General features: G+C 41.7%; 1 protein-coding gene across 1 annotated transcript in view; it reads left to right on the forward strand.

Moving 5' to 3' along the window:
* The window catches only part of clasp1a (cytoplasmic linker associated protein 1a), a 155,888-nt gene that overhangs the window by 64,188 nt on the left and 69,342 nt on the right, over positions 1-22,358 (forward strand). The window contains exons 9-15 of the mRNA XM_061840755.1: positions 7,039-7,176; positions 7,341-7,414; positions 7,503-7,595; positions 7,913-8,058; positions 11,931-12,066; positions 16,067-16,137; positions 16,372-16,431. Of these exons, the coding sequence (XP_061696739.1) occupies positions 7,039-7,176; positions 7,341-7,414; positions 7,503-7,595; positions 7,913-8,058; positions 11,931-12,066; positions 16,067-16,137; positions 16,372-16,431 (718 nt within the window). The remainder of the gene's footprint in view (positions 1-7,038; positions 7,177-7,340; positions 7,415-7,502; positions 7,596-7,912; positions 8,059-11,930; positions 12,067-16,066; positions 16,138-16,371; positions 16,432-22,358) is intronic.

Genomic DNA, 22,358 nt, shown 5'->3' on the forward strand with positions numbered 1-22,358 from the left:
TGATGTTTCTTTGATTTAACTGAATGTTGTTTTGAGTCTAACTTTACTCTTAACAGCGAAACTTGAAAAAAGTGGAGATGATGTTGAAAAAATAGCGCAATGTGGAGTACCGGAACCGGAAGAAATTATTGGAAATTTTAACTGATTTCGAAAGTCCGATTACGGTTTCGGTTTAAAAAAAAAAACAGAAAACCGGTTATAACCGGTTATTTGTAACCGGTTGCGATCCCTAATGCGCACGTACAGTTGTCCATCCATCGACTTCAACCAGCCAGAAGTCAGGCTTTATGAACATAGTTCAATACACGAAGACAGACTCGTTAAAGGCAGAGATCGTGTGGACTTTAAAAGTGATCTGCAGCCATTACAGTTACAAATCTTGTGAAAATAATTCGAAAGTGTTTGCAGTCATGTTCCCAGACAGTGACATTGCTAAAAACTACCACCGTGGGGAAAGGAAGACTTCGTACCTGGCTACATTTGGCATCGCTGCCTACTTTTCATCTCGACTGCCTCAAAGCCAAAAAAGCCAGAATGGAGACTGACATATCTACACTTATTGAGAAGGCTGACAGGCTGTGAGAGGAGGCATGAGAAAAGAGGAATCTGAGGTTTATCACCGAGGCCAATGCACTCAGAGGAAGAGGAAAGGACAAGAGAGCAATTTTGGCACCTCTGCAGCAACAAATAGAGTAGGCACTGGGTCGGCTCAAGTAGCTAGAGTAGGGGTGCTGAAGCAGACATCAGTCGAAGACATTTGTGTATATAGTTGTAATTGTAGTTAGATTCTGTTTTTCTGTATACTGTTATGTGAAGACGCTGACAATGGTCATATCAATGAGAACTACCACAAGGGGCGACAGGTGATCACTATCACAGGTACTGAGATACTGGAACATTTGATGAACCAAGAACAGTTGATGGCACCATTGGGTGAGTCTTTTTTCCTTACTCTTGATTTCCCACAATGGCCCTAAATTTTTTCCGTGTCACCCCTAATTTTTTTCATGTCAGCCCCTAAGAATGCCACTAAAAAGCTCTTAAATTTTTTTGGTCAGACTGAGTATGAACCCTGACTATCTTGGGATCCTGTTCACGAGTGAGGGAAGAATGGAGCGGGAGATCGACAGACTGATCAATGCAGCGTCTGCAGTGATGCAGACTTTTTATCGGTCCGTTATGCTGAAGAGGAACCCAAGTTGAAAGGCGAAGCTCTCACTTTTCCAGTCAATCTACGTTCCTACCCTCACCTATGGGCATGAGCTGTGGGACGTGACCGAAAGAATAAGATCCCGGATACAAGGAGCCGAAATGATTTTCCTACGCAGGGTGTCCGGGCTTTCCCTTAGAGATAGGGTGAGAAGCTCGGTCATCCGGGAGGGGCTCCGTGTCGAGCTGCTACTCTTCTGCATTGAGAGGAGCCAGATGAGGTGGCTGGGGTATCTGATTCGGATGCCTCCGGGACGCTTCCCTGGTCAGGTGTTCCGGGCATGTACCATCAGAAAGAGACCCCGAGGACAACCCAGGACATGCTGGATAGACTATGTCTCTCGACTGGCTTGGGAATGCCTCAGGATTGCTCCGGAAGAGCTGGAAGAAGTGGCTGGGGAAAGGGAAGTGTGGGTATCCCTGCTGAAGCTACTTACCCCCCGACCCAACCCGGAAAAGCAGTAGATGATGGATATTAACGTGGAATTTTACATCTGCAACACATTCCAAAAAGGCTGTAACAGGGTCATGTTTGCCACTGTTACACCCACCTTTTCTTTTAACAACATTAAATAAACATTTGGGAACTGAGGACTGAGGAAGCTTTGTATGTGGAATTCTTTCCCATTCTTCCTTGATATACAGCTTCAGCTTTTCAACTGTCTGGGGTCTCCGTTGTCAATTTTTAATCCAAAATCTACCATCTTGAATTCTATGTGGATGTAAATGGACAGTCGGGGAATGAAACTACTACCGATCTCTCAAAATGGTGAGCAGAAGTGTGCTAACAGACAGCCTCTAAGCTCAACAACAAGGACAGAAGTGGACTGCGGAAACAATAATAGATCCTCCAGCAGTTTTCCTGGAATTTCCTGGGAACAAAGCCCAAAGATACAGGACATATAAAAGGGAGGACACCACACCACCAGCAGATGACCGAAGAATCCGGCTGGCCTGCGTTGCAGGCTGCCTCAATCCCGAGTGAGCAGCCATGGACGGTCGTTACAGCGAAGAGCAAGAAAAAAAGAATGTTAGGCAATGCAAAACATTGACATCAGACTTAAAAATAGATTGGAGCCACTTTTACAAGACCCTCGCCAAGAATGCTCATTCCTCACCATCTCTGAAAGGTATGAAATTAAATCAGCCAAGTAAAAATTGGGACCCCAAACGTTAATAGTTGGTAATGGAGCCGTCAAGGATGTACAACATTTTTGCAATGAGAAGAACACCAATGTACTGTGTTTTACTGATGACTTGGTGTCTGACATCTTTCTGTAGATTACTGATCGGGACCCAACTTTGAAATCTGTCATTATACACACAGGGGCTTTGGATTTTCTCAAAAAGCAATCAGAGGTATTGAAGCGAGAGTTCATTGATTGCCTAACAAAAGTCCAATGTTTGGTTGCTGAGGTTTTTATAAGCGGACCTCTCCCACTTGTACGATTTGGAGAGGAATATTTCTCGAGGCTCCGTCAATTGAAAAGTAGTTAAGCGAAGTGTGTATGGCACTACCCGTGAGTTTCATTGACAATTTCTGCATGTTTTTGGGATCTTCGACATCTTTACAAAGCAGACGGTTTCTGTTTAAATAAGCAAGGAGTTGTTGGTTGCCAACATTTTTTACTATGTACGTCATTCACCAGCCCCCCAAAATAAGTCTACAAAAATCAAGGATGAAAGGATCCATTGTTCCCAAACAATAGGAGGAGCAAGAGACAAGGCGATACAAAATGTAGACAGACTTATTGGTGTGATCCAAACAATTGGCGGAGCAAATTACAAATGGAATGACCCAGCACTTTAAATCTCCAACACCTCACACCTCTTCTTGCCCTTTGGGAGCCATCCACACCTCAGAATTTCCCCTCTCCAACTTAGACAACCAAACAATCTGCAGTAGATGTTGACTCCTCCTGTCCTAGCCTGAATGCAATGTTAGGTCTGATGGACAGGGTGGAGACTATTGTCAACCATTTTGCTACTCTCCATTTGCTCAAAATATTAGGAATTATATGTATTTCCAGATTGCAAGGTTTTTATTTGTAATCTTTGTACTTGTATTGTTTTTCAAAAAATTGTCCTTACAACATTCAAGTGAAAAAAATGCATGGGCCCATATATTGGCTGGCGTTTTTTTCATTAATAACATACTAAAAATCATCCATTTCATGACAGGAGCCCTTTAACTTAAATTTTGTGCATAAAATGTTTGTGCATAGTTCAGTTTATCCACTACATTACACATCCTTGCCCAAGCCTTCAAAATAAGCATCTGATTCATCTCTAGTCTGAAAAAGATCCATATTAGCTACCTTTGCTGCATCACTGTGAAACTCATCATTTATGACTTGAACCAGTTCCGCTGCCTCCTTCATTGCATCATGAACTGTAATCCCATCTTCCTCCCACAGCACATCATCCTCTGAGCCATCCATGGCGTTTGAGAGGAAACATTTTTTTAATCCCAAGAGTCTTGGTTCCCTTTATTCCGCATTATTGTCAGCGCTTTGAGGCGAAGCTTCACAGTGCTAATGATGCAGCCTCTTGCCCTCTATCAGCTACAATTTGTAGCAGCTCTTCTATAGCATCAGTTCGCTATCAAAACAAGAACTCAAACTACGTCGAAACGATCATAATAGGCATATTAAAAAAAGTGAGCGTTTTAATTGTGTGCACCCTCACGTTTTTTTGTGTCCATTATGCTTATTTCTACGTAGTTTGAGATCTCGTTGTTTTAAACTCCCCAGATACCATCTTTTTAAAATTGCATGGATTAAAAAAAATATTCAGTTTTTCTCCCCACGACTATTGTGAGGATGAGTGGGTAAGAAAATGGATGGATTGAATTTCCATTTTTCTGCAATATTCGGACCGTAACCCGTGCCAGAATCCACACTCATTCATTTTCCGATCTGACTTTCCCGTGCCAGGATCCACACTCGTTCATTTTCCGATCTGAATTTTGCAACCGAGGCGGAAACGCTTGATACGCGTCTGATTTTTTTCATTGGTCGAATGTGTTCCACATTCGGCTTGTTGTATACGAGGCAGTTTATGAGGCCATTTGCAGTCATTGTGATTTGACGGGCGCGCCATCGCACTCGCAAATATGCACAGTTGAGCATGAAAAATCGCGCACGTAAAATTTGTTAAGAGTAGAAATACATAGATATTGAAAAAAATCACTTATTTTGTGTAGTCTTGCAAACCTGTCACACATTCTCAGCACACATGAAAACCGATCCAGCGCAGTGAACCACAGCCCGACGTCTTTATTTCTTTTTTTTTTTAAACACAGAAGCACACATCTGCTGCTCAGCCTACTTCTACTTCCTAGTTTACATGATACAGAACTCCTCATGTTTTTAAAGGTGTACACTCATAATTACAAACACCGTCCACCACCAGTGCTTTAGTTAGCAACACAGTCTGGGCAACGTAGAGCAAAGACGACCTTGAGATGCTGCTTATGTATACTCTCCATAGTAATGGTAAAAGTAAAAAAAAAAAAAAAAAAGTACTGTTGCTTTAATTAATGTTGGGGTATGTGAATAATAGATGAGATTTTCTCTTTTATTGAGTAAAAAAGGTCTGGTCTCAAGCAAAAGTACAAAAAGTACAGGATGAGATGGTGTATAATGTTAAAATTCCACCTTGGCACAGCCTGATCAAGGATGAAAGCACAGACAATACAGTGCAAAAAAAGCCAATTATGTATTTGAAATATAGGAGGCAACATAACATTAACCTTAAAACCGTTTGGCAGCATCATTCAACTTTCTACATCCATTGCTAAAGATATTCTGCAAGCAAGAAGAAGCTCAGGTTGATGGCGCACATTCCCGTAATACATTTAAATGTGTAACATAAGACATAAAATATCAAAGATGTTCAAGTCTTGCTGACTGTCTGAGGTGGCTATGTAAAGAAAAGCTGAGCGGTGGTCATCAGTGATAGAGGATCTGCTTGAATTTATCAAACTTGATCACTGCACTATGCCAGAAGTATGTTAGATTGCAGGTTGATGAGTTCCATTTGAACATCAGTTGGTGCGTTATTGGTAAACTACAGTTAAAGGGAGAAGAAACCATGTGCATTTCACCATCAACTGTTTTAAAATCTTGAAATCACCTTAAAAACTAACATGGATGAGAACTTGTGGAGGGGATCAGCTGATCTTGTTGCTTCCTTTAATGTTGGCAGGTGGGTGACAATGTTGTTCTCCACTTGGCTTGAGAGAAGTTGCAACTTTCACTTCACTGCACTGTAAATTTAATAAACAAAAAGGCCCAAGCGTAGCAGTTTTAGTTCATTCGACAGTGCACTCACATCCACAAGAAATCCGAGGTCTTCCACCCAGTCTTCATCTAAACACTGTGGGATGTCCTGTCCTTTCTTCACACAGAAATCCTGAATCTGGTCTCTCAGGTCCCAGACACTTTTCAGCCTAGGCTGAACCACATGTTGGCACAGTTATATCTTGTCACCATATTCTGTCTCATTTTCCTCCAAAAGTGCAACAAACTTTGATTTAATGCTCTCATGCAGATGCAACTCGTTACAGCATCAATATCATGGTTAATTTTTAATACTGATTAACACAACACTTCATGATGTATAATACAAGATATAAATGTCAATTTTTCTGCATAGGGTTTCTTCCTGCCACCTTATCTTTCATTCTGTTCAAAAGTCAGACATTTTTCCCAGTCAGATTTGGACAACCGCTCAATGTCACACCTGCCAGCTTGTCCCATTTGAGTCCTAATGTGTCAAAAGATCCAGTTACCTCTGTGAACAAGTCACTCCCAGTGGTGGTCCCTTTCTTTGATTGTATGGCTGGTAGCTCCTCCGTGATTTGAAAGTCTGCAGTTATACCACATAATACAATGAGCAACCGGTCAGTGTCAAGTACGTCATAGCTCTCATCCAACGCCAGAGAAAAAACTCTGTTCTTCAGCTGAAGGTCTAAGTTTCCAGCGTTCCTCAATCCGCCTCTTTGCAGTGCGTCAGGAGAGTGACACATTCTCAAATGGACCCCTTTTCAACGGACATAACAGCGCAACCGTCCAACCAGCAGTCCTTAATAAACCCTATATCAGAAAACACTACCTTTTTTCCCGACTTTCTGAGAAATGACAACTGAGGCAACTTGTCCTGACTGCTGCATCTCTGGTTGTAAAAAATCCTTGTTAGCATAACAGTTTTGTTTGCAACACATCAGACTCCCTTCTGCAATCTCTAATCAGACAAATTTCTGTATTTATCCTCATGTTTGATCATGTAGTGGCTTTTTTTTTTTTTTTTTTTTGGTAACACAGAGACCTGTGTACCACAAATTAAGCACACAGCTTTTCCAGTGTTGAAGTTTTTTTTTGGAAGTTTTTTTTTTGTCTTGTCACCTTTGTCATGACTTTGGTGTTTCCATGTCTGATATTTATGCACATTTGTCAAACTAGTTTAACAAAGGTCAGGAGGATGGTTAGATAAATGCTAAATCGAAGCATGGACAGGTCCTTACTCAATGACTGATTTTCCTGTTAATCATACTACAATGTCATATTGTATTAATACTTTGCTGCATTGCAGAGCTGCGTCAGGTTGTCCACTGTGCTGATTAAGGATAAGAAAAATACTGAATGTATTTCACGCTGCGTCATTCTAAATGGAAAGAGCATTGTGTAAAAATGTCTGTCCCTCCTGCCTGAAGCAATGAGGGATGAATCATTTATTGCTTATGTTTAAAAATTTGGTGCAGCGCTCGACCTAAACACGCAATTCAGTATTTTAAAAGATTATAGAGATTTTTTTTATGTTTTCCAGATAAGAACTTTGAAGATGAGGACTCAGTTGATGGAGGCCGGTCCTCCTCCTCATCATCATCCAAAGCACCTCCTAGTGGCAAGAGGTCTATACTGACTGCGAGAAGACCAAGCTCAGCAACCTCAGCAAAGGCCACAGGTGTGTGTGTGTGTGTGTGTGTGTGTGTGTGTGTGGATGCATGCGTGTGTGTGTGTGTTTGTTACACACGTCTTACCACAAACCATTAGCTTTTCCAAGTATTTAAGTATGTCTATGTTAATGTACGCTGTGTACAATTATATAATGTTTTGTTTGTTTTAAAGGTAAAGAGCCAGCTGCTGGGGCTGTTGATGAAGTGGATTTTATAAAATCTTTTGAAGATGTGCCCTCCGTCCAGGTATTTGAAAATATTTTTCTTTCATCATAGGATAACAAAATAATTGGATCTGATAGTCATGAAAAAAACCTGTACCCACTGTCACCAGATTTACTCTAACAGAGAGCTGGAAGAACACATGACAAAAATCAGAGACGTTCTGTCAGATGACAAGCACGACTGGGAGCACAGAGTGGTAGCAGTAAGTATAAAGCCGTTTTAATTGTACTTTTTCAAATGTTTTTATTTATGTATTTGAATGCTTTTAATCATGTAAAGTGCAGAGAGTTATTTTATGTATGAAATGCGCTATATAAATACATTTGCTTTGTTTTTGCCTTGCTAAGTTAAAAATGCACACAACCCTGAACAGGTAATTTTTCCAATGTAAATTGAGTCAGAATGTAAGTGCCAGACAACCTCACAAACAAATGGCTTTGCTTTTATGTGAGCATGAGGTATTTAAAGGAAAACCACAGCAATATTGACTCATATCTGTTCATCATGATCTTACTTTAGCTGAAAAAGGTTCGCTCGTTAATGCTGGCTGGCGCAGCGGAGTATGAGGGATTCCCTCAGCAGCTGCGTTTGTTGGAGGCACCGCTCAAACTATCGGCGAAAGATCTACGCTCCCAGGTGGTCCGTGAGGCCTGCATCACACTAGGGTAAGCTGAAAAGGTGCAGCCCTATGGGATGACTTCTGAATTTCTTTCAGGGCCCAATTCGTGTTTTTCCTTCCCCCAAAGCTGTATTTAATCTCTCAATCTCTCCCCTCCCCTCCTTGAGCCGTCAGCTTATTGTGGTGGAGGGGTTTATGTTTCCCAATGATCCTAGGAGCTAAGTTGTCTGGGGCATCAAGCCTTGCTAGGGTCACCCATGGCAAAAAGGTCCAAGGTGAGGAATCAGACAAAGCATGACTCCATAAACCTCTATGATGAGTAAAAATAATGGCTCTAGGTGTAACTTGCCCCGACGCGAGTGACTGGGGCCCCCCTCTGGATCCAGGCCTGGAACTGGGGCTTGAAGGCAAGCGCCTGGTGGCCGGGCCTGCATCCTTGGGGCTCGGCTGGGCACAGCCTAAAAAAGTAATCTGGGTCCCCTTTCCAATGGACTCACCACCTGTGGGAAGGGCCATAGGGGTTGGATGTAGTGTGAGATGGGCAGTGGCTGAAGGCAGGGACCCCGGGGATCTGATTCCTGGCTACAGAAACTGGCTCAAGGGACAAGAAATGTCACCTCTCTGGCAGGGAAGAAGTCCGAGCTGGTGTGTGAGGTCGATAAATTCCGACTAGATATAGTCTGACTCGCCTCCACACACTGGTTGGGCTCTGGTACCAGTCTTCTTGAAAGGGGTTGGACTCTGTTCCAATCTAGAGTTGCACACAGTGAGAGGCACCGACCTGGTGTGGGTATACATATTCTCCCCCGGCTTGGTGCCTGTACTTTGGGGTTCACACCCCGGTGGACGAGAGGGAAGCCTCCCTCTGCCTTCGGGTGGGGGGACGGGTCCTTAGTGTTGTTTGTGACTATGCACCAAATAACAGTTCTGAGTACCCACCCTTTTTGGAGTCCTTAGAGGGAATGCTGAAGAGCACGCCCACTGGGGACTCCATCGTTCTCCTGGGGGACTTCAATGCTCACGTGGGCAATGACTCTGAGACCTGAAAGGGTGTGATTGGTAAGAACCCTGGCTGTGCCACAGTGGACTCAACAACATTGGCAGCGTCCTTGATGATGCAATGGGGTGCGCCCAACTAGTCTACTGGTTTTGTGGACTTGGAGTAGGCCTTTGACTATGTCTCTCAGAGAGTCTTGTGGGGCAGGTCTTTCCGGAGTATGGGGTACCAAACCCCTTAGTATCGGCTTTCCAGGTTTGCATTGCCGGCAGTAAGTAGGACTCGTTGACAATGAGAGTTGGATTCCGCCAAGACTGTCCTTTTTTGCTGATTCTTTTCATAAATTTTATGGACAGAATATCTCTTGTGTCTCTTCAAAGCCTCGCAATCCGGTACACAAGTCCGGCTGTGTAAGCGGCGACATCGTCTAACGCTTCCAACGAAAGACTTTGGACGTTCTACGGCTCTGTGTTTCACGAAGACTTGGCTTTGTGAACGATTGCCCGACGCTGCTATCACGCTGCCCGGTCACAACCTCCATCGTGCTGATGTGTCGCAGAGCTAATCAGCTCAATCAATACTCTTTTCAGAAGGCCAACATTACAGTTAATATCGTTTTTTGTTAGTTACTTGAAAGATTTGTGAATATTGTGAAATACTGGATTTCTTTTCTCTTTTGTCTTTTTGCCATTGTCATCAAATTTTAAACAAATAATAAACATTTTGCTTTGCTTGTGGTGAACTCACATACAGGTTTTACTTTTTAGTTTGCCTCGATATTAAAAAAAATATATATATTCCACTGCCTTTCGTTTTCCATTTTAGCCTACAGGTTGTGTATGTATACAAGTGCTTCTCCTTCATGATTTCTGTCACATAGAGTAAAAGATCCAGGGCACAATACTGCACCTTTGTTACGCAGTCCTGAGTCCCATGATGTGTGTATGCCAGATAGCCTAATAGTCAGTCTGGGCTTGATGTGCCGTCGGTCGCGTCTTCAATAAATGCAGTTCGAAACATAATGTCATCCACCTTGTCTATGTATGAGTAACGGAGCTCTGGGATCAAAAATGGCCACCGTTTGGGGCAGCACAATGGGTGACGTCACGTGAAAACAACCCATAAACTAAGCCAAAAGTCGAAACTCTCATTTTACCAGTCGATCTACGTTCCTCCTCTCACCTCGGGTCACGAGCTGTGGGTCACGACCAAAAGAACAAGATCCCTGTTACAAGCGGCCGAAATGCGTTTCCTCTACAGGGTGTCTGGTGTCCTTTAGAGATAAGGCAAGAAGGTCGGTCATCCGGGAGGGGCTCTGAGTCGAACCGCTGCTCTTTCTTGCATTGAGAGGAGCTAGATGTGGTGGCTGGGGAGAAAAAAAGATAGACCGTAAAAAGGAGGCCAGTTTGCTAGAACACACCTTTATGTGCACATGTGCAGTGACAGGTGTCAGAAGAGGCCAGGATTGGTCAAACCGACTGTCAGTCAATTGACGTGCGTGACCGACGTATTAGCCTCACTTAAATCAAGCCATGAGATAGATGATAGGCTGTCTTTTTTTTTTAATGGGCACGCAGTCAAGTGATCGACCAAAACTGGCTCGGCGATCAACTTTTCGATCATGATCGACGCATTGGGCACCCCTGGTTTCAACTAGTGGACAAGGCATTTATAATCACATTTGGTTGACCCATGCTGTTTGCAGATTTCACTATTTGCGGTCAGGCTTAACCCCAAACCCTGACCAATAGTGGGGATCTACTCTACTGTATATTTACAGTGCCGTGAAAAAGTATTCCCCCCCCTTCCGGCTAGAAAATCCTGAAGGAAAACGTCAGGCTATCAGTTCGTCAAACCTCACCCTTAAAGTCATGTGGTCTTGGAACATGCAGCAAGACAACGATCCTAAAAACACCAGCAACTCCACCTCTGAATGTCTTTAAAAAAAAAACAACAACACACTATTAAGGTTTTGGAGTGGCAAAGTCAAAAGCCCATGTTAAAATCCAATTGAGATGCTGTGGTGTGACCTTAAACAGGCAGTTCGTATTAGAAAACCCTCCAATATGGCCATAGTTGAAACAATTTTGTAAAGATGAGTTTGACAAAATTCCTCCAGAGCACTGTGAAAGAGTCATCACCAATTATTGCAAAGGCTTGATTTCAGTTATTGCTGCCAAGGGTGTCACATCCTGTTATCAGGTTCAGGAGGAAATTACCTTTTCACCGAGGGTTAGAAAGGTTTGGATTTTTTTGTGCCTTAATGAATTCAAAACTGCATTTTGTATTTCCTTGGGTTGTCTCTGAATGATATTAAATTGGTTTGATTATTTGAAACCTTTGTGTGATATGCAAAAACGAAATCAGGAAGGGGCAAATACTTTTTCTGTATAACTGGTGACACCAAATGGGCAACAGGTTGACTTAAGTTTCTTTCCACTTAATTAAGGTTGCTCTTCTGTGAAACAATGACCAAGTTTTCTGATCAAAAACATCCTTCATTTACATTTTATTACATCCCTGATGAATGAAACACTAAAAATACAAGAACAAAAGCAGAGAGTTGATAAACGGAGTGTCAATACAGATGGACTAATGAGGTGGAAGCACACCAAAGCATGTTAGTGGTGTACAAATGATGTGATCTTTTTTGTATGAATCTACTAAGCACTTTATTTTTGTTTTAGAAGAGCCATTGTCATTCATGCCAGGAATTATTCATTCTCCCAACTGTACTCTGTCCATGGTTATCTTCGGCAGAAGAAGTCCAAAAATTAGACGTCCTTACCAATGTACTTGAAAATAAAAGCCAAATGTGTACAATTGCTACAGCAAAACCTTGCATTCCTTGCATTGTCGATCAGATTCTACAAACTATGGATCCATGGGTTCTAATCACAATCCTAACTTCTGTCTTTCAGACATTTATCATCACTGCTGGGTAACAAGTTTGACCATGGAGCAGAGAGTGCCATGCCTATACTGTTGAACCTTGTGCCCAATAGTGCAAAAATCATGGCCACATCTGGAATGGCTGCCATCCGCCTTATCCTTAGGGTAAGTTGTCTAGACACAGTAGATGCTATGTTTTTGCTCAAAACATTTGTAGATCTATTGTATAGTTCTTCAATCAACATTGTCCAACCCTAAAGTTGGGCATCATTTGAATTTGAGCGATTCCAGTCCTGATTCCTGTTTCTTATTTAGATTTCAGCTACAGTTTTTTAGGGGCCTGGATCAAAAAAAGTGTCCATGGTTTAAATAAAGGGTGTCCAAATTATGAACATCTACTTTATTTTTTGCAACCTACAGCATAGACTACAATGGACATTTGACTCGTGGTTCTAAATAATCAGTATCCATATCCAAAGTGTAAACTAAAAGATTATGTGAGTGGAACTAATCCAATTGACTTAATATTAATTTATCTTTCAGCTAACAGTTAAATATAGGATTGTTAAAAATCGTTATTTGGGACTGTTTTATCATGTCAAATGGTTTACATATGTAAGTTATATCATGACTTCCTGTTTTCAGATTGCAGTCTTTATATTGAGGGGTACACACCGGAACTCAGTGTTTGGCATCAAAACTAACTTCACCTAACATCGATTTTTTTTTTTTTTTTAACGCATGGAAACAATTGCTATGAAACATAGATTCAGTTCCTTACCCACCAATAGGTCAAAGGGTTAGTGTTTGTGATACTGTGAGACATTTATGTGAAGTTTGTAGATTGGTTTGCAGACTAAAATACAGTTATCCCTTGTTTTTGCGCAGTTAATTGGTACCAAAACTACCCGCGAAAAGTGAAAACCCGCAAAGTAGCGGGGGATGTATGTTTATGTGGGTACCAAAATGTTTAAAATATGTAAATAGTATTATTACTTTGCATATCTGAGACAAAAAAGTATTTAGTTAAAACTTGAATTATAAAATCTTTTAAATATAGTATATACAGTATTATATATTTCTAAGACAAAAATTACAACACTACAAATGTTTAGTTAAACAATGACAATAAAAATGTTTACTGCTGTACAGAAAGTCACAAACAAAGCAAACTTGTGTAGGACTGAAAGCATGTGATGCACAGTTGTGACGCCACTTCCGGCACACCGCTGTTACATCTCTTCCGTTTTGCCAATGTGGTGCCCCCTCCTCAACAAGAGGAACTTTTGTTTGCGAGGAGAACTTGAGATATGTCTCTCTCACCATCTCCTCGAATCCTCCTTTTATCACGAACGAGTCTCGAGGGCGGACCCAAATGCACGACTCAAGAGGCAGGCAGACAGTACAAAGGAGGTCTTTATTTGTTCTGAGGTCAGTTACCAGCAAGTCAGTCCAAACGAACAGAAGTATTAGTAGCGGCAAGCTTACAAGGGTGGTCAGGGGACCGGCAAGGGTCGGTACACAGAAGGCAGAAGTCAGGCAAACGGGAGTGGGGGAACGAGGCATCAAAGGCAACAATCTGGGGGAGGACTAGTCGTCCCCCGGGTCCTATATATACTGAGAGTCATTCGGGTTCACGAGGTGCCGGTGTGTGAATGCTGATTGCCTGGCCCCGCCCATCTTGGCTGGGCGCCAGGAGCATGACATTTTTTTATTTCCTTACGGCGGTCCGAAACATAACAAACACAGGAAACATGAGAAATAAAGCAACTGTAAGCAAACAAAGCAAACGCGAGTCAATGTAAACATATTAGGCATAGAAAAAGAGCATTCAAAGCAAAACAAGAGAGCAAATATCTGAGAACATTACAGTTAATCCATTTAATCCAACACTCTGTACAAGGACATACCTGTAACCCCATAAACACAATTGCTGAACTCGACAGCTCGGACCAGATTGTCGCACGCTTTTTAAATCTTTCAAACCAACCTTTGCTAGCCGAAAAGCCTCGTCCTCAAGGGGGTGAATCCCTTATTACAGCTTGTGGTTCATCATCACACATTTAGCTTCCTTATAAAAAGTTATTGAAGCGGTTTTACATATGTTTACCACATCATTCTTTATGTAGTGCGCCACTGATTCATTCATGCCATAATGGTGTCACAAAAGTGTAACTTGTGCCATTTTGATCATATCCAAAAGTTGAACTTTTTCACCGATCCATCACCTTCTTCCTCAGTCACTGGGTCATTTTTCTGCAATCCGCTGACCACAAAGTGAACCCAGCTCACCTTTTCAAACAATCCTCTTATTTTGCATCTTCCTCTTCAGCTTGGGTGGTTCAACAGCAGCTTTAAGATTAACCACAGTGCTTTCGATGCATTTTGAACTCACGAAGTTGTTATGCACACACAGTAACAGTGTAAGAAATGGCAGAGAGGAAGGAGGAGAGAGGGACAGAGAGAGTTGCTTGGTGGAGCTTTGATGATGCAGCCAATCAGCTCCAAAAAGCTGAGCTGGGTTTTTTTTTTTTTTTTTTTTTTTTGGTTGGCTTCTTAAAGTGATATAAAGCTCGTACATCTAGTGTCACAGTTTGCACGGGGCCATATTGCCGGTCAAACCGAGCTGCTCCGCAATGCGGGAGCTTTTGAACCGGAGCAAATATTTCGGATTTCACTAAAGCTCTTGTGCTGTTGGTTGTCACAATAGATGACACAGTTCTTCAAAGATATCATTTTATAGAGAATCATCTGAAAAGACCAGAAAAGATCAATGGGTTGCCAGTCAAACAAAGCTGCTTGGGAGTCATCTGAACTGGAGCAGATTTTTTCCAATCCCAAAACCGATCGTGTTGTTGGTTGTCACAATAGACGAGACAGTTCTTCAAAGAGAGCATTCTATGGAATGCAAGCTGAAAATATGACAAAAGATCAATGGATTTCGGCAATTAAATGGGATGGATGGTGCCCAACGAAATACAAACGGCTCTGTGGCGATCATTTCATTTCAGGTAGGAATTATTCTTGTCAATCTGAAATAACTAAGAAATATTTATAATGCAAAGTTGACTCATTTGAGAACAATGCGTATTTAAAAAATAAAAAGTCTGTTTCAGAGAGGGTTACGGAGGTTAACGTGTGGCCGCAATACGCTTCCGTGTATGGACGCGATGACTCCGTGTCCTAAATTTTTTTTTGTATGTGTCCAGACCTTTGTACGCTTTCGAACTTTTCTGTGTAAATCTCGCTGACTTACTCACCGGATACATGAATATCCAGTTGTCCAAGACAAGTGGAAGCAAATTAACAGTCCACTTTCTAATCGGCAAAAACATCGACTTTGGCATTAAATGTGGGTCCTCTGTGCCAAGTGTCTGTCATTTTCCCATGTTCGTTCGTTTATTATCACCTTCTAAATGTTTAACGGTATCGGACAAACTCTAGATGTCGTGCTATAAGACTTTCAACAATGCTCTGTTTGACCGGCAATATGGTGATGTCACATGATTATATGACGTAAGCGGACGAGCTCTATAGTACGTACTGTAAGCCGATCTGGTGGTTTTTTTGGGTGGGGGGGTGATGCACTGATGCCACAATAGGTGAAACGCGAAGTAGAGAGGGATTACTGAAAATGCTAAAAACGATCACTAAAAAAGGGCAAACAACCTTGTTAGCTGTCTCAATGTTTTAGCCATATTTTATTTCACACAAACAATTGACTGAGACCTACATTGACTTCACTGAAGCGCTGCACAATTGTCGGTTGAGGCTCGGAGCACGTCAGAAGCTATACATTGTGAAAGCCTCCTTCGCACAATATAATCTTATTCCAAGTGGTGCATTGAGGAAGCTGGTCATTAATTTTAACAAAGATAACATACTTTTGTTTGGCACCACCACTGTTGGGCACAAGCACATCTTCGTGCTCCTTGTTGTTTGTTGGTTTTTGCTGCGTTTCTTCGTTGGTTTTCACCACCTCTTCTTTGTTGCGGGACCGGAATGTTAGTTCCAGTTAGTTTGTTAGTTCCAATGTTCCAGTTTCTTCTCGATTCTTGATGCCCAACCTTATAAATGACAGATTTCAAATAAAAAAAATTTCCTCCTGGCAATGCTAAAATTATTTGCCTTTATCTTTTTAAATGTATACACTTTTGTCTTACAGCATACGCACTATCCACGTCTTATCCCCATCATTACAAGTAACTGCACTTCTAAATCAGTCGCAGTCAGACGGTAAGGTGGGCTTGTTCTTGGCATTTAGGGGAAATAAGGCTTCTTGAATTGAAATTATTTGCTTTGTTTTTTAGTTGCGTAATTTATGTGGCGCACTGATTGTGGTTGTCAATCCATCATTATGAATTGAATCATGTTTTTGATACCATTAATGACTCCAGGCATGTAGTTTTACAATATTGTGGTTGTATTCTATCATTGTGTTATTTATTCAAAACTTTGGTTCCTTTGTAGACGCTGTTATGAATTTTTAGACCTAATGCTACAAGAGTGGCACACCAATACACTGGAAAGGTAAGTAGAAAGGCTTCTTAAATATATCCATCATCTTGGTGTAGTGCGTAGTGGGGCGTAATGCATGTTTTTCAATCCCTGAGCGTGCTTTAAGCCTTTTTTTATGCCTCAGTTGGAGTTAACTGTAAAACTAAATACACAATAAAAAAAATTACACTTTGTACAGTATATTTAAACAAAATATAATTTTCAACACACAATGGAAAACTCGATTGACAGGCTAGCTATCTTTACCGTAGATCACAAGGATTTACCTTCAAATAACGAATATTTCCACACAAACACTGTATGAACACATAAAGACAGGTCATGTAATAATGCTCACAATCATGTATTCTTTCTAATCCGTGAAAAACAAGTTTACTAAAGGTTTATCGTGACTTTCTCCGTCTACTCTTTTTAGAGAGAAAGAGAGAGAGAGAGAGAGAGAGAGAGAGAGAGATTCCCGTAACCCTTGTGAGGATAAGTGGCAAAGAAAATGGATGGATGAATGGATATAGAGTGAGAGAAAGAAAGGTAGAGAGAGAGAGACTGTAGATTCACCCCAGGTTTGGTCATACTTTTAGCGATAGCTGTATTTATTTTGTTTTTTAATTCTATTTTATAATATATTACAACTCCAATTCCATTGAAGTTGGGATATTTTGCCAAACAAATAAATAGTTCAACATATTTAATTGAATACACTACAAAAACAAAATATTTAATGTGCTAACTGATAAACTTCATTGTTTTTAGCAAATAATCATAAACTTGGAATTTTATGGCTCCAACATGTTCCACAAAGGCTGGGACAGGATCATGTTTACCACTGTCTTACATTAGCTTTTCTTTTACAAACATTTAATAAACGTTTGGGAACTGAGGATAGTAATGCATGGATCAGCGCAGGGCGCCAAAGCCCCACCCACTTTGGTATAGTTGTTAGGGACCCCAAGGTCCCGATCAAAATGGCGGACGCAGTGCGGCCGAAGCGTGTTATGAGCGATTCATTAGAGCGAATTCCCGTTAGTATTTCTGTTTCCTTTGTGCCCATGGTATCATAAATATCGACAAAGAGTGTACAGAAAGGCCTGAATTACTTTCAACAGGGATATATTCATAATGTCAAGGTTTCCCCAACGGGAACGCCAGTTCAAGTTTCTGCGATGTGTTGGCTGGTTGGTGTGCTCCCATATTATTGGTTTGATTAAAACTCTACAAGGGCTCAAACTCCATAACTTTTCTCACGTGCCGAAGGAGCAAAGCTGCACGTCTCTGCCACAGCAGTGGAATAAACCCAGAGGGCTCCAAAATCAAACCAGTGCGGATGAGTGAAGTTGTTGTAGCTCGACCAACAGAAAGGAGGAAAAGAGAACCGATTCTTGGTCAGACGGATATGAACTACAGGTTGAAATAATTAAATAAAGAGTGAATAATGGGGAAAATAATGGGATGGTCTTTGTCAATTTGTAGTGCAAGCCCCTTGTCACATTCCAGGAGATGTTCATCATCATTGTACCTTATAGCTGTTACACCGACTATTTGAGTAACTTATCTTGGAACAGACTGCTTTGTGCTGATTTATCTTCGATAAATTCAGCTGGTCGTGAGGTCGGCCACAAGCCTTAATCCAACGTTTGCATTTGTCTAAATTACGCTTTGGGGTGGGAAAGCATACCAGTTATCCTCCCAGTAAGCTCTGTGGACAGCGCTCGTCTCCTTTACACGTTCCCTACCCACATCAAAGCACCATATTTCCGAATCGGATGTAACCAGGACTATACACTTGCAATTCAGAGGGTTAAAGTAAGCATGCACTCTCTTAGTTTGTGAGTACAACATCCCGGATGTGGACAGCATGGGCGGAGTTCAGAAAATAACACTCACTGATTGGTCAAAAGCGAGCTGTCAATCATTCTCACAGATCCATCCATTGTTGAAGCTTTGCATTTTGAATTCTTTCCCATTTGTGCTTGATGTACCGCTTTAGCTCTTCAACAGTCCGGGTTTCCATTATATTTTATGCTTCATAATGCGCTTTCTCAATTTTCAATGGAAGCCAGGTCTGGACACCTACGGATGTAGCACCAAACTGTATTTACTGGCATTGGTTGAAGTGTTTCTGAACCCATGTTGTGAGGTCCTTTACAGATTGGTGTGAGTTTTTGATAGCGTACCACCTGAGGAATCAAAGATCAATGGCATTCAATGTTGGTTTTCGGTCTTGTGCCCTTCTCCAGATTCGCTGAACCTTTTGATATTACTATGGACTGTAGATGATGAAATCCCTAAATTCCTTGCAATTGCACCCCTATTTATTTAGTTTCAAAACGCCCCTTATTCACATGGATATTACAAAAAGGAGACGAGCGAGCAAAACATAGTTGGAAACGAAGTGTATTTGTTTGTTTGTGTGCGTGTGTTGATGTGAGTGGAATATGGCTGAGTACATGTGTGGTCATCATTTCTTTAAATGACAACAGGTGCTCCTGGTTCTAACAGTTCTAATGATGAGATGTTTTTGTTCTTGTGGTATCTCCTGCTCGGTGGCTGCCACGTTATCTAGAGCAGTGATTTGCAACCACTGTGCCGCGGCACACAAGTGTGCCGTGAGAGATCGTCAGGTGTGCCGTGAGAAACTATCCAATATCACTTTTTTTTTAATTAACATTTATTAATAATTTTCTGCAAATATTATGTCATTGTCCAGTGTCCGTGCTGTAAAGGCTGGCAGATTAATGTAATGTTTGTCCGTATGGCAACACGGGGCTGATTGCCTCGTTCCTCCAAGAGAATTAGTGATGCACCTGAGAGGCCGTGGTGACAGTCATGGAGAAGTTTTTAAAAAGGACAACTGCAAACTCTGTGTGGCGAGAAGCTATCCAACAGCGCCATGGTGCCAAGCAAGCTTAAACGCCATCTCCAAACGACACACCCGTCGCTTCAAAACAAGCCGATAGACTATTTTGTTCACCTCCGTGTAAACAGAGAGAAACAGGCAACGTTTATGAGAAAAACCACAAAGGTAAATGAGAAAGCGCTCAAAGCTAGTTACCTAGTCGCCGAACTTGTTGCTAAGCCACACACTGTGGCAGAGACATTAATACTACCTGCCTGTAAAGCCATTGTCAACGAGATGCTCGGCCCTGATGCGGTTAAAGACATAGCTAAAGTCCCGCTCTCTGATAACACCATTGCCAGGCGTATTGATGACATGTCTACAGACATCGAATGCCATGTTTTGGAAAACATACGCATCAGTAGGAAATTTGGGTTGCAAGTTGACGAGTCTACGGATATTAGTGGACATTCTCAGCTCTTGGCCAATGTGCGTTTTGTGGATGGAGATGCCATTAGAGAAAACTTCCTATTTTGCAAGGCACTGCCAGAAAAAACAACTGGAGAGGAAATTTTTCGGGTCACATCGGAATATCTTGACCAGGGAGGACTTACGTGGGAAAACTGCACAAGTGTGTGCACTGATGGAGCTGCAGCCATGGTCGGGCGCACCAAAGGCTTCGTGAGTAGAGTGAAGGAAAGAAACCCAGATCTGATTGTTACGCACTGTTTTTTGCACCGTGAGGCCCTCGTTGCTAAGACTTTAACAGCAGAACTGGTTCCTGTGTTGGACGATGTGGTGCGCATAGTGAACTTTGTAAAGACACAACCTCTGAAAAGCCATATATTTGCATCTCTGTGTGAGGAAATGGGAGCGGAGCATAAAGCCTTATTGCTCCATACGGAGGTCCGATGGTTGTCGTGGGGTAAGGTGCTGACCCGTGTGTATGAGCTGCGAGAGGAACTTAAAATGTTTATGACAAATTAGAGGTCTGATTACTCAAATCTGTTTGCAAGTGATGAGTGGTGCGCAAAGCTGGCATACCTGGCTGATATATTTCATCATCTTAATGAACTGAACACAAGGATGGAGGGCTGAAATGAAAACCTGCTTACAAGCACAGATAAAATAAATGGATTCCGTTTAAAGGTGCACCTCTGGCAACAACATGTGCAACGTGCCAACCTGGAGATGTTCCCACTCACAGACAAACGGCAAAGGAACACTGCTGAAATGTCTGAGGTAATAGGTAAACATTTGAAAAGTCTTGAGAAGAAGTTGTCATTTTATTTCTCTTCAGCCTCCACTGAATGCTTTGACTGGGTTAGGGACCCATACAGCTCGGCATCAGTTGTTGGAAAGGACATGACTTTACAAGAGCAGGAGGAACTAACTGAACTGAAACAGGATCGTGGTTTAAAACTAAGATTTGCTGATCTTCCTTTGGACAGTTTTTGGTTGACTGCTGCCAAGGAGTTCCCCATTCTGGCCAACAAATCTGTTTCTCCCATTTTCCACAACATATCTGTGTGAGCTGAGCTTTTCAAGCCTAACTGCTATAAAAACTAAAAACAGAGAAAGACTGAGAGCGCTTGAAGAAGAGCTTCGTGTGTGTCTTTCTTCTATTCCTGCCAGGATATCGGTTTTGTGTTCATCTAAACAGGCCCAGGTTTCACACTGAGTGAGTATAAATAAATTGAGAAATTATATTGTAATTAAATATACTACACAGAGTGTCATTTTGTAACATTTTTGGTTAGTGGTGTGCCACAAAATTTTTCCAATGTAAAAAATGTGCCGTGGCTCAATAAAGGTTGAAAAACACTGATCTAGAGCAAACCAAAGCATTTCTTTATTGGAAGCAGATGTGTGATAATTATATTCACAATTATTCCTACATTTCCCTCCTGTTTATCCTACATTTGCTACCACGTTATCTAGAGCAGAGCAAAGCATTCTTCGTTGCAGGCATCATTCATCATCATGCTCAACAATATCAGTGTCATTACCCTACTGTGCCAATAGTGGATATGTTTCCGACAATTTTGAATTTGTCGGGGCAACAGCAGTGGTTATAAATTGGTTAAGTGATGCCTTTATGCAGGGATTACAACAATATCCACCTAATGCAAGAATAGCTGCAAACAGAGTTATAGGAACTAGGACAATTTTCCTTTTCTTATTTTGTTGCATGCTCTCTGTGTGTAGTGGTTGGTTAATGTATTGTTACAGGCTGCCAGTTGGTTTGTCAACGCAATGTTTTGTAGGATTATTTGAATTCACATGAAGGGCATTTTTTTAATTGCTCTTGATACCCACTCTCTGGAGTGTGATCTTCAGGAATGCCACTGTTTGCTTTAAAACATGCAGTCATTCTGATTCTATATTCTTCAAATGGTTCGTTGTTGTTGTATTGTTGACTACTACAGCCAAGGTGATCAGAGAGACAGGCAGGATAGTACTTGGTGTGTCTTCTGGTAGGAAAGGAAAGAAGGAGACTTGGTGGTGGAACCCCAAAATACAGGAAGTTATACAAGGAAAGAGATTAGCAAAGAAGTGGGACACTGAGGGGTCGGAGGAGAGGTGAAAGAAATACATTCAGATGTGACGAAGGGCTAAGGTACAGGTGGCAAAGGCTAAACAAGATGCAGATGACGACATGTGCACCAGGTTGGAAAGAAGTAGAAAAAGATCTCTACAGGTTGGCCCGACAGAGGGATAGAGATGGGAAGGATGTGCAGCAGGTAAGGGTAATTAAAGTGCAAGTGTCGTCAAATGGATGATTTTTGGTATATTATTAATGAAAAACCCACAGCCAATATGGTCCCATGTGTTTTTTCACCACAAAACATGATTTTGACTTATACAGCTTTTTGTAACTCCCGCCATGAAAATCCTCTCGAGGGATTTGTTTTCAAGAAGAAGCAGGAAGTGACTTACAGGACAGAGGCGCCCCCTAGTGGACTCGTTTGTTTCCATTAGTTTTACCTCCGGGAAGGTAGCTCGTTGTTCCTTCGTGTTAGCCAAAATGCCGGCTCATTGCATTGAACACTCGGGAGAATGGAATTACCCTTCATAAGTTTGAAAGAGACCCTGGTTCGTTGTG

The sequence above is a fragment of the Syngnathoides biaculeatus genome, chromosome 14 (assembly GCF_019802595.1).
Source record: "Syngnathoides biaculeatus isolate LvHL_M chromosome 14, ASM1980259v1, whole genome shotgun sequence".
Lineage (NCBI taxonomy): Eukaryota > Metazoa > Chordata > Actinopteri > Syngnathiformes > Syngnathidae > Syngnathoides > Syngnathoides biaculeatus.